This window comes from Aedes aegypti, chromosome 1 (genome assembly GCF_002204515.2).
Source record: "Aedes aegypti strain LVP_AGWG chromosome 1, AaegL5.0 Primary Assembly, whole genome shotgun sequence".
Taxonomy (NCBI): domain Eukaryota; kingdom Metazoa; phylum Arthropoda; class Insecta; order Diptera; family Culicidae; genus Aedes; species Aedes aegypti.
Window position 1 is genome coordinate 264460490 of NC_035107.1, and position 20754 is coordinate 264481243.

Here is a 20754-nt window from a genome sequence, read left to right on the forward strand (position 1 = left end):
TGTCATGAATTTCACGTGACTTTAACATTTGAATTTTGCTAATATCATCGTTCCTAGTGGAAAAAATCATCGGAAAATGTATTTCCCGGTGACCTTTTCCGAATAACTATCGGTTGCCAATTTTTGCTGATGCGATATTTCGCATACGAGGGTGCTATAAGCATTTTAATTATTCCAAAATTTTGACATTTAACAATGGTTGGAATACCTACAAACATTTTTTGTCCTCCGCAATTCAAGAAAATTTAATATACCTACTAATATGGACCAATGCACGAGTTCAGTCGTTGACGTTTGAGCGGTGCCATGTTATTTACGTTACCATGGTAGCTAGTGAATAAGGCACCGCTCAAATGTCAAATTTGTGAACTCGTGCAATGGTCCATAATATACTGTGAAATATACTTCGTATCGTATTCTGATAAGAACACTCGATTGATTTAAATTTATTAAAAACTTTCGAACTGTCGAAACAGCATTGAAATCGAAAAGTGTCACCAAGTTTGACGGTACTGAGATATACCTGTTATACACATCCCGCACGTGGTGATTCTGGCAATGGTCAAGAGCGTGCTCCCTTTTGTGTCAAAAATTTCATTTGATGTTACGTGTAACGCGGTAAACTCAGTTCGCATCCCTTAAAACCGAAGCAAAATCAACCCTCTAACCATTTCCGTTTAAGCATAAGGGGATTTTTTTTACTATCGTACAAATTGGGCCGAAGGGTCTCAGATTTTGATGAAACTTTTTCCACAGGCATGGATATATGAATAAAAAAAATTGAGAAAAATTCAGGGTCGCCCAAGCATTCCAAAAATTTCAGTGATTAAAGCTTATAAAATTACCTTCTCGAAAATATTTTTTTGAAAATTTTCCACGAGTTCGGGCATAGATTTTCCAGCTTTTCTTTATGAATTTCCCCAACGGTGGAAAATTTTGTGGAAAACTTTTTCCAGTTCATATTTTGTTTTGGATTTCTGAGAAAATTACTTAAATTTTCATATAAAAACTTTGTTTTTTCAATGTTTCATTCTTGAGTTATGATTTTTCAAAGAAAAGTCTTATATGGCACATCTGGACATTTTTCACAAAATTGGCCATAACTCAAAAACGAAAAAAAAAGTGCATTCCAAAAATTTCAGTGATTAAAGCTTATAAAATAACCTTCTTGAAAATATTTTTTTGAAAATTTTCCACGAGTTCGGGCATAGATTTTCCAGCTTTTCTTTATGAATTTCCCCAACGGTGGAAAATTTTGTGGAAAACTTTTTCCAGTTCATATTTTTTTGGATTTTTGAGAAAATTTGCTTAAATTTTCATAAAAAAACTTTGTTTCTAAGATGCTTCGTTCTTGAGTTATGATTTTTCAAAGTAAGTAGTGTCAAGGGAAAACAAAAATTTCCACCTGAGTTTTCCGGAAAAATAGGCGACCCTGATTTTTTCTCAATTTTTTTTTATTCATATATCCATGAGCCCTGCCTGTGGAAAAAGTTTCATGAAAATCTGAGACCCTTCGGCCCAAACCCGTACGGTAATAAAAAAAAAAATCCCCATAACTCACCTGCTCAGCTGTGCCGATATCAGATTGCTGTACGGCGCATACTTCGCTGGGTTGGCGTACATCAGGCACACCAGCTTTTCCCGACAGTTCTCCTCTTTATTGGACAGACCCATCTGGGCAAAAACGGCATCTAGCCGCGACAGCAGTGGACTGTAGAACGGATCGTAATTCGTCAGCAGCAGACTGCTGCTCGGGATGTCATGGAAAATTTTGAAATCATTTCGCTTCTGCTGCCGATTGTAGTCGTTTCCGGTGTTGACATATGTCACCCGACCGCCTCCGAAACCCAATCTGGACAAGGCGGCGTTTGCATTGTTCGCATCGTACATCATGTTGTAGCTTGTCCCGGCCGGTTGAGCATCTGAAAGAAGCACAAGAAAACATCAAACGGAACGCAAATGGCAGTCAAATGAAAGATTATACCCAGCGGTGGCAGATAAGCGTTGTTGTCCATGTTCATGTTGAAGTCCTGATCTGAGTTATAGGAATTGTCCTTGAAGTCCAAATCTTCCACCGTTGTGGGCTGATTGGATAGCACCGACACCGATGACAATCCTGGCGATGAGAATGTTAGAAGCGGATGAATCGTAATCTAACAAGAATTAACCCCCCTTACTGTTCTACCCATGTTTTCATGGTCGTAACCACCAGCACTATCATCATAGCACTATCAAAGTCCACTTTCAGTCTAGCCACAATTCGAGAGATTTCTTACCTTTGCCGACGATTTTACCCAACGATCCGATGATACTGGGCAGGAACAGCACCAGGAGGACAGTCTTAACGATTTGCAGACCAACCAGCAGCGGCCAAACGATTTTCTTCAGTCCTGAAATAAATTCGAATAGAAACGGAATCGATAAAATAGAAAGTCTCGGCAAATATTCGAGTGACAAAAATCGTTCGACAGAAGCTTAACGAAGGATAAAAGCGGCTTTTTCTTCGGAAAAACCCGGGTTCCATTCATTTCGCTAACTTGCAAAAGAAAATCGAAAAGTACATCGCCTTGGTGACGAGGATTTTCATCATGATTTGAAAGTAATCTCATTCGTAAAAGTTTGCGTCGCTGACGGTGGGAAGTTAATCTTCAAGGATTTAAACATCAAAACGCTGAAAAAACCTGAAGGTCGTAGACACAAAAGTCAATTTGGACAAATTGAGATGTAAGATTGTGAAAAATAATAGAATCGTTCTGGTGGGCTTCGATCCCACGACTCCCAATACGCTAGACTGGGCGCGTTAACCAACTACGCCACAGAACGGGTAACGATTCTGCAGCGCAATCGGCCAACCTGAAACCAAAGTCCGTCACGACCCCATTTTCTCCTTCACAACCCTACACCTCCTTCGGCTCTCTGAGATGCCCAATTCGACTCTCCTAAGCGTGCCTACGAACAACAGTGAGAGATTTTATTTTTAGCGTCGCACTGTTGCCTTGTTTGTGCCACACTACTCACTGTTGTTCGTAGGCACGCTTAGGAGAGTCGAATTGGGCATCTCAGAGAGCCGAAGGAGGTGTAGGGTTGTGAAGGAGAAAATGGGGTCGTGACGGACTTTGGTTTCAGGTTGGCCGATTGCGCTGCAGAATCGTTACCCGTTCTGTGGCGTAGTTGGTTAACGCGCCCAGTCTAGCGTATTGGGAGTCGTGGGATCGAAGCCCACCAGAACGATTCTATTATTTTTCACAATCTTACATCTCAATTTGTCCAAATTGACTTTTGTGTCTACGACCTTCAGGTTTTTTCAAAACACCGTCGGCTGGTTAAGCCGTAATAGACATGACAACCCTAGTTGAGTATCAAAACGCTGCTAACGAAGCTTAGTATCAATTCTGGAAGTTTTTCAATCGGGAAAGGATGAGATGCGTTCCCTGGGCTTGGGATTATATTTTCCAGGGAGCGATGAATTTTGATAATTGATCGCTGTTGTTAGTAGTTTTGATTAGATGTTGGGTAAATTTCAAAGCAATGGCAACCTTTTTATTACAAAATTTAGATTTTATCTTCTGACCTAAAGATTCTGGTTAAACTACTGTACTATGCAATTGGGCTGCACTACGCTATCACTCATCAAAATTACTTTCACTTCGGGAAAATATAATTTCAAACTGGCGAGAAGATTACAGACTGAGGGTGGGTTAGGAGCACAATCAGACCCTTGAATGTGCAATGTGGGGTAGTAATTGGGAATGCCATTGACGGTTTGTAATCTTCTACGAGGTTTTCGAAAACCAACAGGGCGCGTGCACCGGGTTGCGGATAGGAGCAAAGGGAGATCAATAGCATCTACCTAAAATAATAGAGCAAAAAGCCGTTCCATGATTAGGTAATGTTAAGCGATCTTCTATGGTGTTCTAGTACTATAAAATTCTTCACTCACTGGGAATTCTGGCCTTGATAATATCAATAGTGATAAAAACATAAAATAATACCTAATACTTAATAAGTACAATGTAGCTTTAATGTAGTAATAAATGAAATAAAATCAATTTTCTAGACTTGACAAGGTTTTGAAGACAATCAATGAGTGAAAGAACTACCTATTAGAAAAGCCACATCAGCTAAGTCTATACATATACAAATGTTGGTCATAGGGTCATGGCGAGCATTCGATATGTATGTCTATGACTGATTCTGATCTAATAGGGGCACTAGAAGACCACGCGGACAATTTCGAAACAAATTATTTTTATACATCGGTCTTACGTTCCGAAAGGCTCAGCTATGCTGCAAAGTAATTTTATAAGTTATTCATTACTGCTGTTTAATTGTTTATAATTCTAACAAAACTACATAATTAACTCATTACTAATCACTGTTCCTATATTCTCTTTTTCTCTCCTTCTTATCTGTTGCATGATTATGATCATCACTACACGGTAAAAAATAAGCACCATGCTATCAATAGTTCTGCACTTGGTTTCACACTACGGTTGAATCTTGACAAAATCAAGGTAACAGCACTTGAATTCAACGTTGCATGTATTGATTTGAAATAAAAAAAAAGTTAAAATAAACCTTTCCGCCTGACCCAGATTTGAACCACCAATCTTCGGAGTGCAAGTCTAGTGTCTTACCTCGACACCAACTCGCATCTGTTGAAAAGGGTTGTATTGATCTCAATCTCTTTCTACAACGAGCTGTCAATGATTGCTTTCATACAAAAGACATGATGTTCAAAATCAAAGACTTTTCACTTCAGAGTCTAGTTCTAGAGACAGTAGAGCAAATCCAAAGTTAGAACCCTTCAAATCATGGTGATTGTTGTTTTGAATTGAGTCAAGTGATCAATCTATTCAATCGAACGTGCTGATTTTTTACCGTGTAATATAATGCATGAGCATGCACAATAAGAATAATTTCAGGATTGAAAGCAGTACATGGATACCTGGATAGAATAGCTTCGAAAAGGGCGCTCAAAATATAATATTTCTGATCAGGGAAGTATTATTATCAAGGGTATGTAAAATTTTTCCATTATTAACACTTAGATCACACAAACAAATGAACTAATAATATCAATTATTTTTAAAATATTTTTATGTAAATCAGCATCGTCAATCAGTGTAAAAACAGATAAAGTTTGTAAAGTTATCACCATCGATTAAATTGCGCTCTGTATAGTAATGTTCATTCAGTATCAAAATCTCCTAAAGCGTCGCATTGTGCCATCAGCAGCCCTTAGCATCACTCTCATATTGTTGTTATTTTGTTGTTTATAAAATTTCTAGAAAGCGATCAGCATATTCTTTCTTACTTGTACAATGGCCGATCTATTTGGAATTTTAATAAGTCAAATCAAACTTCAAAACTCAAATTAAATTGCTTTCAGCACATTTACATTTTGCAGCATTAATCGCATTACTGTGTCAAGTCTTCTCCATTCCCTATACCCTACCCCAACCCTTCTTATCCTTTCCGATGGTGTTCAAGTGGTCCGCATAGACTATTACGGCCATTACCTATCCCTTACCCCGGCTTTGGACTGACTTGCGCTCTCATTGCCCCACCAAACGCTGCAAAATGAAAATGAAAATGAAATTTCTCATCGTGTCTAATTTTTCATCACGTCAATCTGTCATGAAACGGCCTACTTTCCTACGTTGAATAATGCAGTGTCGTAAGAGTCACTACGCAACGCTTTTTGATTACTCAACTGTTTTGAGTTGCGAATAAGTCAACAATAACAAACAATATTTTTTTCCCTCCCCTTGGTTATGCGACCTTGCCGCGATGGGAGGGCATAATCCATTAGCCCATATGATGGAAACCAAAGGCGTAACCTGTAGTGGTGGTATCACATTTTGGCATTTTTTGCTTAAAGCCGCGTCATAATTCATATGGCATAGACGCAATAATATCTCGGATGTGATCCAACGGACATTCTGCGTCATTGATAGAATTGATGCCCATTTCAAATAATTAATCTATTCGAAGTGGACATTAATACTATTGGTGACGTTCAGTTTGCCTTTTGCTAACCAGAATGATCCGTAGCCACTCTTACTATTAGCTAGTTAGATACATCGTTATCATATACGACGTAGGGAATACATAGGAACTCTTAGGAAAATGACTAGTAGATTCACTGAGTAGAAATAAGTGGCGACAATCTTATTTTAATATGGTTTTTACATTGCCATAATAAGTAATACCTCTTTTGTAACAGCGGTATAAATAATCTAATTCCAGCTTCATTTTCGCACAATTTACAAGTAGAAAGTAGGCGTTGTGAAGCATTGCATTTGCCACCGAAAAGTGAATCATGTAGGAGACTGTAATAGAAGCCTAAGGTAACTTTACTCTTCAATATTCACTATAAAATGACTATGGAAAGTAAGACGCTGAGATCGATCATTAGGGTACACTTGCTAGTTTCGAAAAATTGTTGAACAGACAAGGAAAGCGACTTTTTTCTTTAAGGATATATGAACGTAATGACCAATAAACACTTTTAACAACAAAAAATAAAATTAACTAGAACTACCTAATTTTGTTAAAACTTGACGACAATTGACATTTAAGACTCTAATCTTACGTAAAAGACAGGAGTAATCAGAATAGCACTTGAATGACAAATTATTCAAAACCATTTCGACTAGACAGTATTAGTAATAATGACACTACTACACAACTATTTCAAACAAATTCTGATGGAGCTGCTGATTTTCACAATGCTTCCTTTTCTCAGAAGCAAGGGAATATGGGCACTTTTCAAAAACTACCACGTCACAATACTAATAAAAAACAGTGTTCATGTGGGCGCCATTGCCTAGTCCGTCTGAGTATTGGTCCTGGTAGAGGGGAAACTTGGCAAAAGCCAGACCGAGGGTTCAGCCTTGACAAGTTAAGCTGTCAGGCAGCTCCAACTGAATACCATACAAAAAAAAAAAAAAAAAGGAAAGGATGAGATGCGTTCCATCAGACTGAAACAGTAATTGAATATGATGTTTTATGGAAACTTCTGCTTGTGGTTCCTCAAAAAGGTAACCTTATCATTAGAACTGCGAACAGAATGAGAAAAAACTTAAGTATAAGGAGTACCACAGGTGGGTTACATCATGGACAAATTGGTCACATTAACAATTAATGAATTTTGAATTACATGGAGGATAGAGATAACTTTTTTAAGGGCCTTCCTTAGCCGAGTGGTTAGAGTCCGCGGCTACAAAGCAAAGCCGTGCTGAAGGTGTCTGGGTTCAAATCCCGGTCGGTCCAGGATTTTTTGGTAATGGAAATTTCCTTGACTTCCCTGGGCATAGAGTATCATCGTACCTGCCACACGATATACGAATGCGAAAATGGCAACTTTGGCATAGAAAGCTCTCAGTTAATAACTGTGGAAGTGTTCATAAGAACACTAAGCTGAAAAGCAGGCTCTTCTCCAGTGAGGACGTAATGCCAAGAAGAAGAAGAAGAAGAAGAATAGAGATAACTTTTAATCAAATATCAACGTGTGTGACAACATATATTATGTTCAAGAAAATACCATCAAATAGGAAATAATTCAATCCTTCTAACGAGTATCTAATTTTAATAAAATCAATGAACTTCGACCAAATCTTGAGTGATTTCAAGTTTGAGGAAAAGAATTTAGGAATGTTTACCGTTTGACTCATATTCCGAACACTTAAGGCCAACCATGACTTTCTGGTAGGCATAAATTAGCTGATATTCGTATAAATTTTAATTTCTTCGCAAAGCCAAACTGTCAGCTGTTGGGTGTACCATTAAAAATGTTTGTTGAAATTTGTTTAGTATTGTTTTTACGTTAAAGTTTACGAAATTTTGATCCAACTGCCGAACACAGTGTTGATTCTGTCTCATATTCCGAACACCTTGATTCAAATTCCGAACAGCACAAATAAAACGCATTCAAATGAATAATTTCGCAAAACAAAATTATTTTAGCCAATTTTACTGACTCTAACTAGACATAAATGAATGCCGCGTTCGCAATTGTAGTTCAATCTGAGAAATTTGTATCTAAAATGAAAGCTTGGTGTTATATCTGACTAATCCATGTATAAAAATTTGACTTTATATAAAACTCTTCGCTACAGATGCAATTAGGTCAAAAAATTAGTGCGGCCCGCGGGCCGGACTGATTTTTGCTTTTGTCTGCATCGCTAACAATGAGTTTAATATAAATTTGTTTTTTTTTTATACATGGATCAATCAGATATAAGACCAAGCTTTCATTTGAGGTACCGTTTTGACTCATATTCCGAACACTTAAGGCCAACAGTGACTTCAAATGCATCTGATCAGCAAAAAATAGCTGATATTTGTGTAAGTTTTAATTTCTTCGCAAAGTCTAATTGTAAGCTGTTGGATGTACCGATAATAATGTTGATTTAATTAGTTTTAGTATTGTTTTTACGCAAAAGAATGAAATAACATTTTGATTCAAATGCCGAACACTGTGTTAATTCTGTCTCATATTCCGAACACCTTGATTCAAATTCCGAACAGTACGAATAAATCGTATTCAAATGAATAATTTCGCGAATAAATTTATCTGAGCTTGTTCTACTGGTTTCGAACTAGAGAATCATCACTACTCGGGCGGTATAAATTAGAGACGGTTAAATTTAATTGCAATTGACTGCCATTTCCTTGTTATTTGGTGACATATTTCAACGAAACATTTCAACCATATCGCCATACAAAAAGCGAGTGTTCGGAATATGAGTCTGTTCGGAATTTGAGACAAAACGGTACAAATTTCTTAGATCGGACTATTATTACGAACGCGGCATCCAAAAAGGTTGGGCAGGCCTGAACTAGACCTACTACCGAGGTATAAAATAGATTTGAAGACGTTAAAATTGATTTGCAAGTGACTGCCATTGTTTGATAATTTGGTGACATATTTCAGCGAAACATTTCAGCCAAATCGTCATACAAAAACCCGAGTGTTCGGAATATGAGTCTGTTCGGAATTTGAGACAAAACGGTAAACATTTTTATCTGTACACCCAACAGCTAACAGACTTTGCAAAGAAATTGAAACTTTCACAAATATTGGCTAATGTATACCTATAAGATGAATTTGAATTCATTGTTGGCCTTAAGTGTTCGGAATAAACGGTAAACGGTAAATTCCATACAAACTGAAATCGTCTTTGGGCCATTTTTGAATCACTATCGAAAAATGCTGAAAATTTCATGGAACACTTTTTTATCTTTAGGATGGTATGGGAGATTGGAATTTGAACCGCTACAATGTTACACACAGCAAAAGTTTTACAAATTTCTCGCTATTGTAAATGTTAAATTATGAACATTAAAAAATATGATATTTGAAATGTTACGTTTTTGCATAATTTTCTACAAGAATCAAACGGGAACTGACGCCCAGGTCTATTTTTAAATCTAGGATGGTGAATTCCGGTTAGTGAAAATTGCGTGAATCCATGCAATATGGGAGTTGATGGGATCATCAAGTCGGTGTAGAAAAATAATTGCAAAGGTTTAAATGGTTTTCACAAACCGGAAGTCATTAGCTTGGATTCCGAAAATAATTCGTATTGAACGTAAAAGAAAAAAAAAGGAGCATAAAAGGGGAGTCCTAAATAAGTAAAAAAAAAACGAGCAAGTACAAAATTAAATACAGTGTATTATTTAAGGAAAAAAACTAGTGAAGCATTTCCTAGTTTAACGAACTTGTGAACTAATTGTTGAGTTTTTTTTATTGACTTTATATTTTTGCTGCACATCAGCAATTCACGCTGCAAGTATTCGCTAACGTCCAATTGTTGGTACATAGCCAACATTTACGTTGGACGAAATAATTATTTTTTATAGTTTGGAGAAGATTTTTTTGAATAATGCTGAATAAGAACTTTTGAAAGATTTAACCCTCTCAGGACGACTTTTTCTATACCACCACCGGATTTATTTTTGTCTGTGCAGATGTGTTATATATTTTATAGAATAAGCAAAATATGTTGAAAAAAAATTGTTCTGGAATTCTTGGATAAAAAATGTTTTGGAATGAGATTCTAGATAGAAAAGTATAAGGGATGGGATAGAGACTTATTGAATCACTAAAACAACATTTCAAGAGCAGTAACCAAGACAATGAAGGTTTTCCAAATTGTTTTGGAGATCACAGTGGCGTAGCTAGATTTTTGAGGGCCAGGTGCGGAGTTAGATTAAGGAGCCCCTCAAATTGAGGTTTGCAAAGTATACCGTTAATTACCGGACTCATACGTGCCTTCAACATTTTTTTTTAAATGTTTATCACTTGAAAAAAAAAATCGTAGTTGAAACGACAAAAAATATTCTGCCGGTAAAATCACCCATACGAGGGCGTAGCCAGAATCAGTGTTGATAGACTCACACTCAAAATCTCAATCGATATGCTCTCCCGTGAGAGCAAACTCATTAGAGATCTGCTTCGCAAATCTCACGCTTGAGATTTTGATGCAAAATCAACTCAATCAACTCAAACCGTAAAAAATGATTCAGCCACAAAACCCAGCAAAAACTCGTGAAACCCGAATGTTGTTGTTTACGTTAGGAAGGATTAACATAATTTTACCAGATCAACAAGAATTTACTGCCGCGTGTGAGTAAACTGTGGAAATACGAGACAATGAGTTAAAAAGGTGAGCCAACTCATCCATGATTTTTTTGACTGCTGAGTTGCGTGATTGACAACTCACGCATGAAAAATCTCAAGCGTGAGTTGTGAGAAATTGAGTTTTTCACAACACTGGCCAGAATTTCCACATTTCAGTACGTTCCTGTTTAAAAAGAATCTTTGAAGGTATTCTTGGATAATCATGTATGTTATTAGGTATTTAATAGTATGGTTACGGTTATTCCTTATTGAACTCTTTGAAGATTCGTTGAAAAAAAAATAAACTCTTCATAGGAAAATATCAGGTGAAATCGCTGGACAAATTCCTGAAAATCAGCGAATGACTACTAAACTCTTTGTTGTGATTTTGATGCAGATCTAGGAGGCTCAGTCGAAATTCCTTAGATTTTTGGATGTTTTTAAAACTTCTTGTTAAAAAAATCTTAGAAAAATTTTTGCAATAATATTAGGAAGAATTCTTGAAAAAAATCTGTAAAAATAACTGAAGGAATCTCTGAGAACATCACTGCTTCTATTACTTGAAGATCTCATTGTAGTACCGGACGAATCCAAAAAGGGCTCCTTGGAAAAATTAAGAACGAATCCAAAAGGATTTCCTATTATCTAAGAAATTCTCGCAAACTTCTAAGATGAATAGCACGAAAGATTTCTAAGACAAATCTCAAGGGGTATATTTAAAATAAATTAAATAATTCGCGGAATAATCTAAGCAGTTATTGGAAAAAGTATTTTAGAAAACCATGAGATTTCTTGGCTAAGGATATGCCAAAAAATCATTAGAATAAATCCTGTAGGAATTCTTTGAGAATCTTTGAAAAATCCGGTTAGAAATTTTCAGAAATTCTGTGGTAGTTTTTTCAAATCACCTCATGAATCGATGTCCATTTTGGAACGCCAGGTAGAAAATTATTAGCCTAATCATAGTGGTTTTACGTAAAACGCAATTCTTTCAGAAATTACTAGGAAATATCCTGGTGGAATGACACAGAATATTCTGTAGAGTTTTTGTATGAAAGCATTGGCGTAATTTTCCTTTTGCTTATTTTGATTCTAAAGAAATCCAGTGAATATTTCTCTAAAAAATCCTAAATGAATTCTTGGAAGTATTTTTTCATTTTATTCAACTAAATCTTGGAGTAATCTCTAGATAAATTTAATAAAAAAAAAATTGATGAAATCATGACATTATTTTATATTAATCACGAGAGAAATATCTTAATGATTTATAAAAAGTCAGACAAGAAAAAAATTGTATGATTTTTAGTAGGTAATTTTGGATGATTTAAAAAGTAATACCTGGAGAAATTTCTATTTGCAATAAATTTCATAAAGCAGTCATTGAGGATTGTTGAGTCAAATACGTCAAGTAATCATCAAAGTACTTCCTTAGCAATTTCAACAAATTATTGGTATACTCCATAAAAAAAACTCTGAAGAAATACCTGTAGTTATCTCTTAAGGATTGATTTTGAGATAAGGCTGCTACAAGAATTACTTTTCTTTCAAGTCCCTTCGAAAAATTCGAAGTTTTTGAAGGAGAGAAAGAAGATTTATTGTTCTGTTTAACCCTATCAGAGTATTAACCTGTTTTAACCCTTTTTTTAGAACCACTTGAAGCAACGACACTATGGACAACCTAAAACCATTAAGAACGTAACATAACTTTCTTGTTACCGTTCAACAATTAGAAACAAAATGTAATATTTACTTTTTTGTATTTTATTTGTTTGTACCACGAACTATTTTTCTCTACTCAGGGCCACCCCAGAGATCTCGGAAAATTAATATTTGTATCAGCCTAAATAGTAAATAAAAAATCTAAATGTTTAATTTAAAAACATCTCAAACTTTGAAATCTAAAAAAAAATAAAAAAAAAGGGGACGGACCTGGTGTAGTGGTTAGAACACACGCCTCTCACGCCGAGGACCTGGGATCGAATCGTTGGTCCCGAGATGAACTAGCCCAGGGCTAAAAATCTCGTTAATAAAGATAGAAAAAAAAAAAACAATACAAAAAAAAATTGGGAAAGCCCATACAAAGTGGGGCTCTAAACCAAGGATACCTACGGGCCCCTCGGCACACTTTAAACCTAGCCCTATAGTATCGACAATAAGGGATAAACAAGCGACTTCTGTACTTCGCTGATCCACTTCTCCTCAAAATTTAGGCATGCCATTCTCATTTTCTTTTTGAGATTTTACAAGTTGTCAGTTTCCTATAGGCTATGTCGAACTTTTGATACTATGAGAAATCCTCATTGACAATTTTTGAGCCTTAAGAGCTCGGGCCCGGTGCGGACAGCATCTACCGCACCCCACATCTTTCAACATAACAGAGCATTCAATAGGATTTCTTTTTGTTCAAAAACAAATCACATTAACATCATTATATCATAATATAATCCACTATACTTCATGGAGGGAAATAAGATATTCTAGGTCCTCCAAACTGTCCTTGAGCTTACTTCATTCAATCTACTAGTGCAACCAAGATTTCAAAGATGTTGCATTGATCCAAAATATGACCATGTAGATCCATTGAGTCTGGAAGCAACTCTTTCAGTGCGTTTAAGCAATGCTAAGTTTAGTTTAGACTGACTGCTGTTCCACGATTGATCTATTTTTTTTTAATTTTTATTTTTATTTTTATTTTTTAATTTCTTTATTAGTATCATTCCAAACATTACATTCATTTCTTATATCTAGGTGTTCTGTGTTATTAGACAACACTATCATCCTAATAAGGTGAAACAAATTTAAGATTTAATTAACATTTTGTTAACAACATATTACATTTCATTTGTCGTAGCAGTTCAGATTTTTTACAGGTGAGTTGATTTCACCTGCTTATAAGAGAAAAAATCGTATTTATTGATAAAACAAAGAATTAACTCGAAGATGAGAAGAAATATGGTCACTTTTATCTTTTTAACAGTACACAATTCAGTGTCCCAATTTATATTAAATCAACCACATCGTTCTTAAATGCTAAATAAAAAGAATCTGCGTGATATGTGGGGATTTGAATTCGAAACGTGTAAACTTCAAAGTAAATAATCTCAGAAATTCTCTAAGAAATGTTTCAAGAAAGTACTAAGTCATCCAGGAATTTATCCAGTGATTATTTTATTGATTTTCCTCAGGCTTCCTACAAGAAAGTCATTAAAAACATCTCTAAAAATTCTCCTAGATCTCCTATGATTTCCTACAATATCGTCATTATGATTTTGATTAGGATTCCATTCAGATATTTCTATTAAGAAAGTTCATTTCTTTAACACATAAATTATTAAAATAACAATAACTTTTTTGTTTTGATATATTTTTGCATCATCTTTCCCAAAATATTTCAAAAACTCTTTTGTTTTCAGAGTCTGTGTCGATATTTATCACTATTCATCTGGCTCCGAAGATTTATTTCATGGCGAACCGCGCCGTGTTGCCATAACTCTAATCTGCCATTGTTAACATCTCAGGCTACAAAATTTTTCACAAGTTAGCTTATTCGCTGTTCGAACCAATAGTTTGTGTTTTGAATAAATAAAGAAAATGAGTGTAACCGTTTTGGAGCCAGTTTCTGGCTGCATGAAAATCTTGACATCATTTTGTAATTCGCAGATTCCTTTGAGGTAACTGAAGCGATTTGTTTGATTGATGATATTCGAAATTGTATTTTCATTTTTTTTTATTTTGAACTGCCCTAGCTATCGCGAGACTCACATAGACTCATAGAAAATGGTTAGATTTTTGTTTATTGTTGTTTTGAAAACATGGACAGCCTTCATTGATCTAGTACATTGTTTGTTTTGAAATCTTCGATGGTTTTACTGATTTAAAACATCTTAAGTGAATAAAAATGTTCACAGATCTCCATACATCACTGGTCTGGTTAAATAATGAAGGTTGACGAGGGCATGAACATCCCGGCTTATTTAGTAGATCAATTGGTCAGAGCAGGCCTGCCTAGCATTTTTGAATCACATGCCAAATTGAAAAAGCAATTTTGTATGGCGAGCCATATTTTTGATGCGCATGCAATTTTGTCATGCAATCTGTCAGAAGTCAGTAAATGATGTGAATTTCTTTTGGAGAAATCAGAAAACAGGTACCATTTTGATTCATATTACGGACAGCTTCAAATTCCGGACACTCTCGTTTGTATAGGAAACATTTCACACGAAATGTTTCAATTTTCGCCGTCCAAAAGTTCTCATTTTTGGGGCTCGTTTTATTAGGTTTTTTCCATAAATATCATTGCAAATTTATAATGCCCAACTACCTTAGACGTCTCTTAAATGGTTGAACGATTTCAATTGATGATTTGACTGTTCCATCAATGATTATCATGAGCTGTCCGTAATTCGAATCAAAGCGTCCGGAATATGAGGCAAAAGTGAGGGAGCGTCCGGAATAAGAATCATGAAAAGGCCACACGTTTTGATTTATTTAAAATTATTCAAGTTGCGGACGCGTATTCTTTACCCACCATCCGAAAGTTAAGGGCTTCCGACGCTCGATAACGCTAAAAAATCATACAGAATGATTTATTTTGTATGGTCCAAGCTGGGTTATACTTCACTGAGGCCTTAAGTGTCCGTAATATGAATCAAAACGGTAATTACTGCTGAGCATCATTCAGTCGCGAGCTCTTTCAATAATCTTACACAGGATATTTTAAAGAGTCATCCCAGAATTTTTGAATCCTGTGAGAATATTTCATAAGATTTTATAAGAATCATACTAAAAGCTCTGTCAGGAACATACCTAGTCTAATTCAAAAACCTGTATGCAGTTTTATGAGACTAATGACATAAGGGATTTTTGCAAAACATTGGTCAGAATCTAAAGGAAAATAACAGTCATCATTTTACAAGTTTTCTAAACCAATTTTTTCGCTCAAAAATGAAGCAAAGTTAAGAAAAATCTTTCACCATACTGCATTCGCTCTCTGAAATTCAACCCAGACAACCAGAAGTCGCATAACATTTTACGAATGAAGTAGTTTATTTATACAAATTACATCACACCCGCATTACATGGTGAATGAAATCGTTTGATCGATGGGTTTCCTCGCATAAAACGTTATTTTCTGAGTTCATATGCATTTTGTTTCGTCCCGTATACTCGTACAAAGTAAGTCGGATCAATCCGTAGCAGTTGTCAAATGAACTTTGTTATCATAAATTAAGTCGCATAAGAGTACAAATTAGTTCGCAATAAAATCGATACACTCGCATTGCATGCTATTTTTCATCATACAAAAATGCACGTATATCGCCTCCGGGGGCCCAGATAGCCGTAGCGGTAAACGCGCAGCTATTCAGCAAGACCAAGCTGAGGGTCGTGGGTTCGAATCCCACCGTCGAGGATCTTTTCGGGTTGGAAATTTTCTCGACTTCCCAGGGCATAGAGAGTATCTTCGTACCTGCCACACGATATACACATGCGAAAATGGTCATTGGCATAGTAAGCTCTCAGTTAATAACTGTGGAAGTGCTCATTAGAACACTAAGCTGAGAAGCAGGCTCTATCCCAGTGGGGACGTAACGCCAGAAAGATGATGATCGCCTCCACTTTTGTACGTATAAGGCATTTTCGCACCATCTTATACGTGAAACTTTCCACATATAAGCATCGCATAACGCAAAAGGTGATTCCGTTTTACGTACATTCTGGTTGTCTGGGAATGAAATAATGTTCAGGAAGATTGTTTAAACAATGTTCGACCAAACTAGTCTATTATTTTTCAAAATGGATCTTGAGTCTAAAGTGAGAATTCTGTTCCACTAAAAAAAAGTGGCGCCAAAACAGGCAACTGCGTTTTTAGTTCTGCGACCCGGATCGTTTTCGGATTTCTACTCCCGTATAGTACCCGAACGGGGAATTCGTTTTATGCTGTTGGACAAATGTTGCCTATGCTGTGAGCAAACGATAAAACGGAACACAGCTAATCCTTGAAAAAGGCACAATACATGTGTTCGAAACGTCGGATGTAAGCAAAAATCCGTTTTTGAGTTTTATTTAAGACTGGAAGCCATAACCTCAAACATCAACATAACAGTCGTACCTCCAAGAAAGTTCTCAGAACATAGTTCATATTTTTCAAAGCTTTTTTCACCCAAATCTTCATCATGTCATCAAATATTGAAGCAACTAAAAAAATATTGAATAATATGCAGTCTTAATAAAAATACAACAAGGTTTATAAAGCATAGAAAATAAAATCTTGCACAAGATTACATTTTTGAAGTGTCTTCTGAAGATTCGATGATTTTATTGATCAAAATGTATATCAAACAAAATAGGATGAAAAGCTTATTCTATCGGAAAATATGTTCAATTCACACATCACGTAAAACGGATTTCAAAAAAATAAATTATTGCTCTAAGAAAGCTCAATTATTGGAATAAGGTCGGTTTTAGAAAGTCACTTTTGTATAATCAACTTTTGAAGCTCTGTCATATACAGCGGTAATTATATCCAGCTTTTTACGCTAGCCTGCTATAATATTTGGAACACCCCTTTCTGACATGTCTAGCATACACTACAATTTTTATACCGTTTTGTCTCAAATTCCGAACAGACTCATATTACGAACACTCGGTTTTTGTATGGCGATTTGGTTGAAATGTTTCGCTGAAATATGTCATCAAATTACAAGGAAATGGCAGTCAATTACAATTCAATTTTAACGTCTTCCAATCTATTTTATACTTCTGGAGTAGTGATGACTCTCTAGTTCGAGACCAGTAGAACTAGCTCAGATACATTTATTCGCGAAATTATTCATTTGAATGCGATTTATTCTTGATGTTCGGAATTTGAATCTAGGTGTTCGGAATATGAGACAGAATGAACACAGTGTTCGGCATTTGAATCAAAATGTTGTTCCATACTTTTGCGTTAAAACAATACTAAAATAGTTTTAATAAATATTTTTTACGGCACACCTAACAGCTAACAGTTAGGCTTTGCGGAGAATATAAAATTTTCATTAATATCAGCAAATTTATGCTCATCAGAGGCATATGAAGTCACTGTTGGCCTTAAGTGTTCGGAATATGAGTCAAAACGGTAGCTCAATCTTAGTAAGCTACGGGAAATTGAAAATTTCTAATGTTGACGATGTGGTGTCAGAGTTTTTCCACTCTTGTTGTCTGAAAACCAAAATTACTACCAATTTTTCTAATACCTTTCTATCTATTTTAGGTTAACATGAAGCGGGAATAGGTGCCTAACTAACTGGAATGCCGAGCTAAACTGAAATTAGATGAAGACAAATTAAGTAATTGATTTCAGTTTAAGATTTCACTCGGCAGTAGCCCCTCAGCAACTCAATGCATAGCATCATTTAGCCATTACTAATGGATGAAATATTTTAAATTAATATTCCATGCTACAAATCAATGTTACAATGTCCTGCAAATGGCATGATTAGCCTTGAACTTCGCAAAAGCCAATTCAGTAAGTAGCCAGGACAAGCCTGCCAAACGTTTTCGAATCGCAGTAAAAACTTCAGAAGAATGTTGTCGGATGGATAAACAAATTGAGTGTACCGTTTTGACTCATATTCCGAACACTTAAGGCCAACAGTGACTTCAAATGCATCTGGTTGGCGTAAAATAGTTGATATTCGCGAAAATTTTAATTTCTCTACAAAGTCTAAATGTTAGTTGTTGAGTGTAACGATAAAATTGTTTATTTAATCTTGTTTAATATTGTTCTTACGCAATAGTATGGAACAACATTTTGATTCAAATGCCGAACACTGTGTACATTCTGTCTCATATTCCGAACACCTTGATTCAAATTCCGAACAGCATGAATAAAGCGTATTGAAATGAATAATTTCGCAAATAAATGTATTTGAGCTTGTTCTACTGGTCTCAAACTAGAAAATTATCACTACTCCCGCGGTATAAATTAGATTGGAGACATTAAAATTGAATTGCAATTGACTGCCATTTCCTAGTAATTTGATGACACGTTTCAGCGAAACATTTCAACCAAATCGCCATACAAAAACCGAGTGTTCGGAATATGAGTCTGTTCGGAATTTGAGACAAAACGGTATGAGCAATTCGGCTTTATCAACATTTTCGTAGAACTACATAAATCTAGAGTTTTGTAAAAGTTCAGCGCAAAATTTTGTAAGATCTTGATTTTTTATTTGATTTTTGTGTCGAATGATGGTGCTACAAAGACTCCTGTCCTATATTGTCATAGAATCCTGCCTATTTTTGCGTAAAAATCCTTCCCAAGACATTGCAAGACTTCTTCCTCCTCTTCAAGGATTCCTCTCAGTATTGAGGTAGGTTCATGCTCAGGATTTTATGAATTCTATCCTCCCTCTCGTTAGTTTTAGTAAGAATGTGTCTAGTCAATACGACCTTTTCACAACATTTTTTCAAAAGCTTGTTTAAAAAGCTATTTTGTCAACTCTGATTCTCTGAACTAGGTACCTAGAATGAGATAAGAATCATTTTAAACGAATATATTTAATAAGTATATAAAAATCAAATTACGAAAAACACATCACAACATTGGAATGAAAATTTTTGACATTTCAATCAACAAATGCAAAAGTTTGCCTACTAAGACCAAACTATAAAATCTGTTGGCAAAAAATGTCAAATCCGAATCACCCTTTGCTGTTTTATAGCTAGCGTAAAAAGCTGGATAGAGTACCATTTTTTGCTTACGTTACTTCAGAAATATGCCAAGAAACTTTTCCAATCAAAAAACAATTTTTTATTCGTTACTATCGTTCGATATTACCATTACAGTGTAGAATAAAAAAAAATAAAAAAAACGAGGTCCCTGAAAATCACCTTTTTTCGATTTTTGTATTTGCTCTCAAATGCTTATTAATGTATTTTTCAAAATATGTTTTACACTATGCCATGAAAGTTGTGGCACAGAATATATTTACATGAACAAAAACATTTTTTTCTTAGAATTTAACACATTTATTAACATATCAATTTTTTCAGAGGTGTGCAAGATTTTCATCGACACCTGTTAGTAATTTGCAAAATTATCATACAAAATGCCACTTTATTGGAACAATATTATAATTTTTAAACACATTGTAAATCATTTCTGGTCACAAAATTGTTTGTAGGTTTAACCCAATATTTTTGAGACTGTTTTGAATGTTTGCGACTACTTTTCGATACACTCCTTATTTGACGTCAAGCTCGCATGAATGATGAATGCATCCCGATAATACAAACACATAAAATAGGTTGTGTTCAACATGGGATGTAAAACCAATGTAAGAAGATGTTAAAAACGATTTTCATAAACACCAGCTAATTGAAAAATGACATCTGAATATTTCGTTCGAGATCAGCGCAGCGAATTGTATAGTGTGACAGTTATGCGTAGAAATACAGTAGTGGGACAGTTATGCGTGGAAATTCAACAATGGGACAAATTGACTTGGCTTGCTTTTCATTGAGTAAACGAACAAAGTTAATTTTTGGTAAGTGTTTTCTAAAACTATACGCAAAAATAAACTGTTTGACGACAAAAAGTCAAAATGCACAAAAAGTAACATGGGACAATTATGCGTATAACGGCAGTACAATAATAGCTGATATTTCACAGGGGTTAAGAGGAAAATAACCATCATCGTTTTAAAAATTTTCAAAACCAATTTCAATTTTTGCTCAAAATTGAAGCAATGCTCAAGAAAATCTATCATTGCATTACACTTGCTACCTGAAATACGATGATAGATTTTTATAGGAATTGATTAAAATTTGAACCAAAAAACTGGTTTTTAATTTTTGATGATTGCTAATGATTGAATGATGGATTCTTGAGCCTTAACGCCAGACGAACATAAATTCGCATCCGGAATGTTATATCTGGGTGAAAATGAGTTACTTACCAGAAAAAACTTTTGTTGAAAACTTAAATTGCTCGTTTTGTGATGAAGTTGAGAAACTTGAGTTTTAAAGCAAAAATTAAGGTTTTTGGACATGTACACCTTTTTAGGGTCAAAATACGAAGAAAAACAATATTCTTTTGAAATTTTTGTTTGTACTCTTTACTACAGTAATGTTCCGATTTT

General features: G+C 35.3%; 1 protein-coding gene across 3 annotated transcripts in view; it reads right to left on the minus strand.

The window, feature by feature from the left end:
• The window catches only part of LOC5573637, a 283372-nt gene that overhangs the window by 39860 nt on the left and 222758 nt on the right, over positions 1–20754 (minus strand). For all 3 annotated transcript variants that reach the window (XM_001660914.2, XM_021837699.1, XM_021837698.1), the window contains 3 exons: positions 2277–2390; positions 1985–2116; positions 1562–1922 (listed from right to left, as the gene is read on the minus strand). In XM_001660914.2, coding sequence (XP_001660964.2) covers positions 1562–1922; positions 1985–2116; positions 2277–2390 — 607 coding nt within the window. The remainder of the gene's footprint in view (positions 1–1561; positions 1923–1984; positions 2117–2276; positions 2391–20754) is intronic.